This window comes from Triplophysa rosa, linkage group LG2, assembly GCF_024868665.1.
Source record: "Triplophysa rosa linkage group LG2, Trosa_1v2, whole genome shotgun sequence".
In the NCBI taxonomy this organism is placed as follows: domain Eukaryota; kingdom Metazoa; phylum Chordata; class Actinopteri; order Cypriniformes; family Nemacheilidae; genus Triplophysa; species Triplophysa rosa.
The window spans coordinates 29,730,926-29,741,705 of record NC_079891.1 but is presented as its reverse complement, the minus strand read 5'-3'; the positions used below and the strand labels follow the sequence as shown (position 1 = coordinate 29,741,705).

Sequence of the window (10,780 nt, the reverse complement as noted above, 5' to 3'; positions counted from 1 at the left end):
GGAAGAACCCTGGGCAGTTTCCGGTGGGGAGCCTTAAAACAGAGAGACATGGAAAATTAGAAAATAGTTAAATTTAGCAGATGCTGTACACTGCGGCACACAGCAGTGGTATAGAGAATGTGAAGCTGACGTCACTTGGGTGTTTTGTTCGATGATTCAAATTAATCTCAGAAACCATCTCTAGACTACATGTCTGTTTTATTCTCGACTACTGCAACGTGGTTATTTATTCTGTTGCTTGTCTTGCCTACAACATATCAATGAACATGGTGCCATCCAGTGGATTCTCACTTATAACAGGCACAAATAATGGATTTCACATTTCCTTATGACAACCATTCATTTTGAAGTAGCTATAATCGAGACACGAAGCAACTAGAGACATGGTAAAGTTGTACTCTTACGTATATCGTAAACCATTGGAATATGTTAAGAAATGTAAACGTGATTGTGCTTTTAATGCCGATAAAGCGCAGCTCTCCCATTGGGTTCAGTGGGCTTTTAGTGCACTGCTGCCCTAACCAATATGGCGGCGCCATTGACGTATCGCAGCAGCGGAGCAAAGCGGCCAATGCGGCGTCTAGTTATATGTCTATGCATAGAGCCCATTGTGAAGCAAGGTACCCTTAAGCAGCGGGAACCCTTTACACAAAATCCATTTTTCAGCATCTCTAAAGATAATCTGTTTTTAATACAATTAAAACAACTTTCCAAAAAACTAAGAAATGAGTCAGAAGACAAAAACTAAACTTCCACATTCCTTGTTGTAATGTATATGACGCGCAAAACATTATATCAGAAATGCTGATGTTCTACAGGTTTTCCAAAAAGTGAGTGATTATAAAAATGTGTACAGCGTCAGCAGTTTTACTTTCCTGTAAAAATATACAAATAACTTTCATAACATTTTGAAATGCTGTTTTCCTTACAGCTTAAACCTAAAAAATTTGAACATTACTAAAAATAACTGAGTATTGATCAAATACAAAACTATAAAATAAAAATTTCAGCCATTGTGTACATGTTTATTTTCAAAGTGCAATGATTAAAACAATAAAGCAATATTTATTTATATATCTTACACCCTTAAGGCTTTTTATAACACCATTGGCAGGCACTCTAAGTGTTTGTTTAAGGTGTCTTTAGTTGGGTTTGAAATATTTCATTATATTGTTACTTTGTCCGCTTTTAGCAACAGTCCTCTTGTCTCTGGAGGTTTTGTGTGACTGCTTTGAAGGAATTTTTAGAACAGGCTTCTGCTGTCTCCATTCTGTCAGTAACTCTCTCTGAACATCAGCAGGAAGTTGAGAGAACACACAAGGGTCCACGTTCGGAGGAACATCTGACTGAGGTGCTTGAGGGGCGGGTGGGATACTACAGCTTTCAGTGGCTTTGCCGGGCTCAAAATGTAATTTCGCTGTGAACTGAGGTGAAGAAAAGGTCTCGCTGAGTTCACAGTTATGAGAAGTTGAATTTCTGTGATCCGCTTGGTCAGCATGTTTGGAAAATGGGTCGGCTGGTCCATAATTTGGTTGTGGTGAGTTGTCTTCTTGAAAACTAGAAATCAGCTCCTTCTGAATGTGTTCAGGTAGGAGTTTGAAGACTTCTGGATCTACAGTTGGAGGCAGTTTGCAACACATTCCCGCTTTTGAAACATTGATCATATAAGAAGAATCCTGTGAGTTTTTGCTGGTAACATGTGACTGCTCATTACAAACCAGCTGGGGAGGTGTGGAAGGTTCTGGGATACATTTTTGTGATTCTTGGGTTTGGGATGTTGCTGTGTATTTTAACATGCTGTTCCATATTTTCTTTTCTTTTTGTAAAACATCTGCCTGGGTGAACTGAGAACTTCCAGCCGACTCATAGAGATCCGGTTCCGCCTGGTGACAAGGACAAAAAGTTGATTCTTTTTTGTTTTCAAGTTATTTCTGGCTTGCTATTAATGAATATAAGGATATAAAGAAATGTACCCACATCTGTATTAATCATTAACAAATAAATGGTGAATTTATTCCTTACCAAACCCTAAACAGAATTCAACTCTATTTAATCACTCTCTTTATTAAAGTCAATTATATCTATGAGCTTATAATAAAGTTCTGATGACTATAGAAAAGCAAAAGGCCCAAGCATAAGTTCAGCTGTTAAATGTGACCATAGCTCGTATTTTATTGTATAAATAGATTGATTTAATAATTTATCAGGATTTCGTTCGCACGAATACTTCTATAATAATGAGTGTCATACAGTCTCACCTGCAGCTGAGATGCTGTTTGTGTCGCGGGAGATTTCTGTGTGAAGAAAGAGATGATGGAAGATCTGCTGGAGGATTTGGCCTGCAGGTTACTGAAGCAAACGTTCAGCAGGGTGAGATGATACGGCTCACGTGCGTCCACCATTTTATGAAAGAGTTTCACTGCCATTGAAAGCAACTGTGGCACAGCATCTCTGCTTCCTTATTTTGAAAATACAGTTAAATATGCATCCCCATGTCACAGTCATCTCACTTCTTAGTTTTACAATATGTGTGAATATGTTTCACGAACAAGAAGATATAAGACACAATTCAAGCATGCAAAGGTAGATTACTATACCGCATTTGATCTTGAGGCCGGTCTGGTTGGGTATAGGGCACTGCCTGCTCTCTCGATTGAACCAGCGGTTTGTGGCCGTGTATTTGCGAATAGTCAGTCTGAATGTGTGTGGCTGCCTGCCGTCTTTGTACATCCTGAAAGAAAGCAAATTAAAAAAAAACATGAATTTACAAAGGCAGTAAAAACACACCAAACAAAATCTACTGAATCTTGTTTTACTAATGTTATAATATATTATACGATCACCTCTCAGTAAGGCTGGTGAGTAGTTCCTCAATTTTACTTGTAACTTCTGCTAGCGTGGAAATTTTCTTGAACGAGTCCTCATCGCTGAGAGACTGAAATGAATCATTCCAATCAACTGAGTTTGGGAAATATGTGCACCACAGTATTAACACTATATGTGATTTCGAGCTTAGAAACATTGCTATGGATAAATGACCACTTGGATAAAAGCATCTGAAGAGAAAAACAGCAATACCATCCTTAAAAGGATAGTTCATCTAAAGACATTCTGAAAAATGTTGGTAACCGAACAATGGAGATACCCATTCAAATGTATAACAAGAACCAAAGCAGTTAAAATACACCTGTTAAATTCATATGGTAGTTACATATGGAGAATACCTGAGGAGGACCTGCTGGAGTGAATGGAGAGTCATCCATGCCACAGGCGAGATTCTGAATCCTTTTAGCGTACACTTCCCCAAACTCCTTGACCAGCTCATGCAGAGGGTATAACTGCAGATCCCTCACACTGACCAGACCCATAGTCTTCAACTTCTCACCTGTTCTGTACCCGATTCCTGTAAATACAACCAATGCAGTGAGACAACACAGATTTGGACACATGCTATTCATTTGCATTGCTATGCATGAACTCCTGTGTCCTTCCATTTGTATCTCTTGTACTGACAAACACAGGTAGCAGAACATCTTACCAGGCACTCTACGCAGTCCTGTCAGGCTGCTCATGAGCTCAGCAGTGCTGTATGGCAGAAGCGTGGTCTGCTGGTTGGGTTTAAAGGTGCCTGATACCAGCTTGGCCAGGAGTTTGTTGTTGGCGATGCCAGCGCAGCCAGTTAGCCCCAACGTGTTGAAAATGGCTTGTCTCAGCTCAGCCGCTATCATAGAGCCGATAACCAACCTGCAGTTCTCCTCATCGACCGCCACATCTGAGGCTGAAAGGAGAGTGACATCACTTCCTATCCAAAGCACCTTGCAATAAATTTATAACAAAGTGTTTGAAGTTAGGACAACTTACACTCGTGTTTGTAAATGTGACCGCTGAAAGTAAGATCTGAAACATGGATCTCCTGCCGCCTTTTCTCTACCATTTCTGTCACGTCCATGAAGTTTTCATCAAAGCCGAGCCTCTCCACCATGGGGCAGTATGACATCAGAAGCTCTGGTGCAAATAAAATTGAAGTCTGGTTTATGATCATTTTGTCAAATTTGAACAGATATTTTTGGTGTACTGAGATAAAGCTAACTAATAAATAAATAAAGCAAAAGAAAAACGACTAATTTTGGTTAAATAAAGAAAAAGCAATTCTCATTGACGCGTGACTGATCTACCTGTGACTTTATAGGACATCTCTCTGTAATGGGTGAGATCTTCTCCCTTCACCAGCACTAGCTGAGGGCATTTCTCCACTGCATCAGTAACAGACATCAACTTTGTCACACCTTGCTCTCTTGCCACATAATTACAAGTCACAATAATGTATTTCTGTTGTATGCCTGAAAAAGATACAGAACAGAGATTATTACAATGCATATATGGGGTTGACACTAGACAATTTCTTTTCACTAGTCAAAAATGGTTTTTACCCAGAGGTTTGTTTCGAAGGGCTGGATTTTGGATCATCTCAACTTGTGCATAGAAACAGTCCAAATCAAAGTGCAAGATTACTCTCTGAGACGCGGCTGTTACTCTTTCAGTGAGTCCTAAAATGACAAGTCACAAATGGTGAGATACAGAGGCTGGTCCCCACAAAAACATTGATCTACTAAACCTGTGATTAGACACTAAACTGGTAAATACAAACAGGGTCTGAACAAACATACATACATACACTGTCTAAATACGTTAATGATATAAGCTGATGGATGATATTTAAAGTGCATCACATATGCAATATCTATTTGTGAACCCACCTGTCTCCAGCATGTCGGACTCTAAGCTGCGATCCCAGTCATTTTCATCCTCCTCGTCCGTGTCCATCTTTACTACACTACAGTCAAACACAGAAATGTACAAACAAAACTACAAAGCACATAAAAAAAACAATTTCAGCAAAACATGTCGCCATCAAGATCAAAACAAACTCACTGCAAAGCGGCAACTGTGCCACCTATTGGTCTGGCGCGAAACGCAGAACAATATTAATTTATGCAAAATATAAATATTTAAATTATTATACTATTAAATACATTTTAATTTATTAGACAAGCCGTTTTAGCTAGTGTATTTGTTTACCAAGAGAACCCATATCGTTTGACATTTTAAAGACTTTTATTTTGAAAGGCAATTATACACCAATGTCATGTTCTTGTCTCGTACTTCACATGTCGAGTCGTGACTCTGGTCTGCTGCTGGAAGTTCAATTTACATTAAAAACGATCTCACACATGGTTTGGAAACAACATCACGCATTTGTCATGACTGCACGTCACTGACGGGTTATTACTTGGTTGTAGGTATTTTAAAAAGCGAAGGCGGTTTAACTTCTCCAGCTGAGATCCCCATTGTGCGTTATTTTCTTCACACTTGAATCATGTCGTTTCGGAGGGCTTTTCGGTTGGCATGCGGGTTCGCGGGGGGATCCGCGGTGCTGGTGTGCGCGGCGGTCGCGGCAGACACGCACGGATTTTTTGGAGAGCGCTACCGGTTCAGACAGACTCCCGTTGTCGTGAATGCAGCACAGCCCTCGACATGGCCCGGTGTGAGCGGTTGGGATAGTAATTGGGATAAGTAAGAAATGTGGGATTTATGATGTAATAATGATTTAACGTAACTATTAAAATCGTGCAACCATAAACTGTCGTTTGTAACTCATTGGCCGCTTAGATTCCTCCGTTGAGTATAACAATCTACTTTTTTTAAAGCACTTTTCCACAATAAAATACGTTTTAGAACAAAAGATTTGGTCATAATGGGCATTTCTATGTAAATAAATTTTGATGAAAAAAGATTGTTTTGATTTCATACAGACGTGACCCTTCCTCCATGGTGAACGGGAAGAGAAAGGAGAGCGCTTGTGACATTGGAAGTCCAGACGTGGAGAACAACAAACCCAAAGCCACACGCCATATCTTCCTCATCCGACACTCTCAGTACAACCTCGGTGGGAATGGAGACAAAGAAAGAGTTCTCACTCCTTTAGGTACATTACTGTCCTTTATGATTTGAAATGATATTCTGATATTCTTGAAATGATATAATGGGAGACTGTTAAGGTGGACAGATGTATCAGGGTCCATCCCAATCAGAAACCCTGGATGACCATGTCCAGCGCCTGCTACGGGAGAGAAACAGCCTTCAGGTCTGGCGACGTTGAGAAATCTGAGGAAGGGCATCCGGAGGGCCAAATTAGACTACAGATGGAGGATCGAGGACAACTTTAACAGCACCAACAAAAGACCGGTGTGGCAGGGGAACCATCACCAACCACGAACCAAACATCACGGCTGTCTACGGTGACCTATGCGAAGCTGCTGTTTATGGACTTGAGCTCCGCTTTTAGTGCTATTCTACCTCACAGACTGGTGTCTAAACCTGAGGGCTTTGGACTCTCCAACTCCATCTGCTCCTGGATTTTGAACTGCATGACAGACCGCTCTCAGAGGGTAAGAGTAGGCTCCCATATCTCCACAGCAATCAGCCTGAACACCGGATCCCCACAAGGCTGTGTGCTGAGCCCCCTGCTCTACACCCTCTACACTCATGAGTCATGACTGCACCCCCATCCACTCCAGCAACAAATATGCTGATGACACCACGGTGGTGGGGCTCATCTCTGGGGGAAAATAATCCTCCTATCGGGATGAGGTGGAGCGGCTCTCTGTGTGGTGTAGAGACAACAACCTTGTTGTTGAAGCGAAGGTCATTACCACAGAAAAAAGAAGGTTATTACCACAGCCCAGAGGATCGTTGGCCGCCCTCTCCCATCACTGGAAGAACTGTACAGTTGTCACTGTGCCTCAAGAAACATTTTACAAGACTCACACTGGTCATTCTCTGTTTGAACTAATGCCTTCGGGCAGGATTTCGGGCAAATTACCTCTTGTTGGTCATTTGTTTCTTATTTTCTTTTTTTTTTTCACCGAAGCATTTGCATCCAATTTTGTTCTACTATGTACCAGAGATGGAAACTCGAGTCTGCGACTTGGACTCGAGACGCACTTAAGTCGCAAAAATTGAGACTTGCGACTTGACTTGGACTCGTGGACAGCTGACTTGAGACTTGACTTGGGCTCGTGACTCAGGAGACTCGTAAAAAACGCAAGTCATTTTGATAGAACATTTCATTTACATTTTTCCGTTACCTCCCCACATGACAGCATCATATAACACATGTGTTCATGGTCTAATATTCTCTGTGTTGCAACAATGCATATCCAGTAGTCACTAAACTTTTCTGAAAAATAAAGGTAATGACCTGGTTTAATTTCATTCTAAGGTCAAGTAAATGATGTAGAAACAGTTAAATCTTTGTTTGGAACATTCAATTACACATCATGCAATTCATTACATTACTTAATTTAGCCTAGATTACAGCAAAATGGTTCATATTAGTACATCAGTATTGAGCATAAAATGTATTTTGATTTTGCACCGGTAAAAAACACAGGATATCACACCAGCATCAGCACTGGTTTGAAGCACTGGTTTGAATACCCAAGACATTCTGTAGTGTTAATTAGTTGTAATATTTCAAAACTGATTTAGCTTCATACACTGTGAATTACAATAACTGAGATAACTATTGCTAAAAATAGAACAGAGACTTGAGATGTGACTTGGACTCCACTTTAAAGACTTGTGACTTGACTTAGACTCGACCTCAATGACTTGAGACTTGACTTGGACTTGGACCTCCGAGACTTGTGAACATGTCTGCTATGTACAGAGCATTAGTCCACACAAGCGTCAAACGGTGCATCAAGTTTGCTTTGGTTTTTGTCTTCACTGCAGGCCGAGAACAGGCTGAGTTCACAGGACAGAGGTTAGCATCACTGGGACTGGAATATGACGTGCTTATCCACTCCTCTATGACCAGAGCTACAGAGACAGCCAACATCATCAGCAAATATCTACCAGGTACAGACTCATTCAGAGTTAACCAGTGAACCCTTTGGGCATCAGAGATTACCTAAAATGAGCTTTTAATAAATGTGAAGCATAATAAAGAGAGAGCAGTTTATTTGAGATGTGTGTGTGTGTTTTAGGCGTGGAGCTCATAAGTTGTGATTTACTGCGAGAGGGTGCGCCCATAGAGCCAGTGCCACCTATCATCAACTGGAAACCTGAGGCTGTGGTCAGTTCAAACTCAATGTATTTATATCAGTCCAGTAAAGCCTTAATTCTCATTATAAGTCTGTTGGTCTCCACTTTTTTAAGGCTGATTGGTTTTGGCTCTTTTGTTCAGTCTTGTTTTTGAGCGACATAACTGAACACGTAGGTAAGGTTACTTTGATTCTGCTGGCTTGCGAAAGGCCAAAACAAAACTAGCCCAAGGTTCTTCAACAAACATTAAATGCATAATTCAGCATTTAGTTCTAGTGCTGGTGGTCTTATATCCAGCACTGCCTACTGTAATGTTTGTGTCTGATGGAGAACGTCTCACATGGGTAGTTGTGAAACTCTTGTGCCGGTTTCAGCAGTACCACGAGGATGGCGCGCGGATCGAGGCGGCGTTCCGTCGGTACATCCACAGAGCCGACGCCAAGCAGAAGGAAGACAGCTACGAGATTGTCGTCTGTCACGCTAATGTCATCCGCTATTTTGTGTGCAGGTTTGTGTTCGCTTGCCTAGTTGGTGCAGTTTTTTTGTCTTGATTGGCACTTTTTAAAAATCTAGGCAGTAATATGTACAAAACTACCGTAGTGTAAATGTAAGGATGGCCTTGTTATTTTGTATTGTATGTACAGTACTGTGCAAATGGCATTTCACTAATTAAGATGATGTGTTTGCTTAGTTTGGAGTTATTCTTTTTTTACTTTAATATTAATCTTATTTTTGGGTGAAGCATGTAATGTGACTTAAAACTTTTGCATGGTAGTATTAAAAGGGGATTCCAAAAGTTGCAGTCATAATTAAGAATATTTATTGTAAGCAGGTGCAAACTTCGAAAATGTGTTTTGTACACAACCAGTTTTTCCCGCTGCCACAAAACAATATTCACTCTTGGTATCAGGTCAAGGAAATATCAGACAAGTACTTTGAATGTAACGTACGTAAATGTGTTTGTTCCAGGGCTTTGCAGTTTCCTCCAGAGGGTTGGCTGAGGATAAGCCTGAACAATGGCAGCATCACGTGGCTCACAATTCGCCCTAGCGGGCGAGTTTCTCTCAGAGCTCTTGGAGACTCCGGCTTCATGCCTCCAGATAAACTCACCCGGACTTGACCCACGTGACCTCAATACAGTGGACAACAGCTGTTAGAGTTGCAAAATGTTCTGCTTAAATGTTTTCCCAAAAAGTTTGTCTCTTTTTAGAGTCACGAAATTCCAAAGGAATTCTGGAATGTGACGTCAAGTTCATCGCCAAATTATAGCAAGTTCATAAATAATCACACATTGATGGAAAATTTCAGTAATTGTCATTTTGGCATCTGTTGCTATGGAGTTCAGTTGTCCTTAAGTGTCTTGAGTGTAATTATTTTTTGTTTCTTTATTTGAATTAAGCAAGAGAAGAGATGAAGAGTTTGGTTCCAAAATGAGAACACATTTTTCAAATATCATGTTTTTTTATTGTGCATTCCAATTAATACCAGTCAAACTGCAGGTTGGTTTGTTTTGATTTAAGCCATAATAACTCAAAAAATACAGCTAACTACCACAATAAAACATAATAAAAACACGATAACACAATAAAAAACATGATTTTTTAAAAACGGAGTTATCTCATTTTGGAACCAAACTCTTCAGATATTGATATTTCCTCTGTTTGACGTAAACACTCCTGTGCCATAATGCATCAACTGTAACCGTGATGGGAAGACTGTATTAACCAGCAAGTGTACTTTTGTTTACAACTCTTCCCTTTACACAGACTTCTAAAAGCCTTGTGGTATCTGTTGCAGTTAATGCCTTAAGCACTTAATTATTTGAATGTTTTTAAAGGAAAGATGTTCATTTGCTAAAGATGTGAGAATCCTTAAAGATGAAGAAGGTTAAAGATGACTGGTAACGTTCGTGAGTTGTTTGTGCATTTTGACATTTGTGGCAAGTGTTTGTCGCCAGACTATTTACATATAATAAAGTGTTTTTGCATTAAGTGAAAGCTTGGGTTGTCTTGGTAAAAGAAAGTCAGTACAGTTATGTGTACTACTGCGCACTTTATTCGTTCATCAATAGAACGTCAAATACTCTTCTTTGACGTACACTGTAATAAAATAGGACTAAAAACACAACAAAATGCAGGAAAACTAAAAAAAATCAGTTGTCAACAATAAACAGCAACTCATTTTCAGTACACCAGTGTTGGCACTACAAAGCATTATGTAACAAAAAGTTACAACACTCAGAATCCACAATGTCATTGTCACATTTACATAAGTCAGTAAATCAACTCACCATCCACATTACCAATCACGTGTCTTTAAATGTGGCTCATAATGCAGCGATTTTTTTGACCAGCGATCTGCTGGTCAAAATGAACAGCATTAAAATCCTTAAAAGTGCAAAACAGATAAGTAATGAGAAATTATTACATTTATTGAATTAACCAATAAAAAGGGGAATATTTCACATTCATTCCTTTATAGATCTCTTTTATATTTTACCCCAACACATAACGCTGCTATTAACAATACATAAATGAACACTTGCTCACAAGATGGGGCCAGTTGCATAAACTTCGTCTTAACAAATAGTCTTACTGACTAGCAATTATTTAAGACCAATCAGTCTTACTTTTCTGATTTCAATTAGACCAATCTTACTTTTATGTAACTG

The 10,780-nt window shown here is 39.8% G+C and overlaps 2 protein-coding genes across 3 annotated transcripts; one reads left to right on the top strand and one right to left on the bottom strand.

Annotated features, from left to right (window-relative positions):
* Positions 1 to 743: 743 nt before the first annotated feature.
* Positions 744 to 4,940, bottom strand: poli (polymerase (DNA directed) iota). The gene is made up of 10 exons (XM_057361178.1): positions 4,758 to 4,940; positions 4,431 to 4,547; positions 4,176 to 4,340; positions 3,862 to 4,005; positions 3,539 to 3,778; positions 3,225 to 3,403; positions 2,844 to 2,935; positions 2,598 to 2,731; positions 2,259 to 2,458; positions 744 to 1,883 (listed from the first exon to the last, which is right to left on the bottom strand). Exons 1-10 carry the CDS (start codon positions 4,822 to 4,824, stop codon positions 1,143 to 1,145), a joined length of 2,079 nt encoding a protein of 692 aa, XP_057217161.1. The 5' UTR covers positions 4,825 to 4,940; the 3' UTR covers positions 744 to 1,142.
* A 214-nt stretch (positions 4,941 to 5,154) lies between these two features.
* On the top strand, positions 5,155 to 10,100 carry pgam5 (PGAM family member 5, serine/threonine protein phosphatase, mitochondrial). 2 transcript variants are annotated; one of them, XM_057358453.1, is made up of 6 exons: positions 5,155 to 5,574; positions 5,814 to 5,986; positions 7,798 to 7,923; positions 8,052 to 8,140; positions 8,487 to 8,617; positions 9,079 to 10,100. In XM_057358453.1, the coding sequence occupies exons 1-6, from the start codon at positions 5,378 to 5,380 to the stop codon at positions 9,227 to 9,229; spliced, it is 867 nt and encodes a 288-aa protein (XP_057214436.1). In that variant the 5' UTR covers positions 5,155 to 5,377; the 3' UTR covers positions 9,230 to 10,100. The 2 variants fall into 2 exon arrangements, with proteins under 2 accessions (XP_057214436.1, XP_057214427.1); XM_057358444.1 differs by having other exon boundaries at positions 8,484 to 8,617.
* Positions 10,101 to 10,780: the final 680 nt, after the last annotated feature.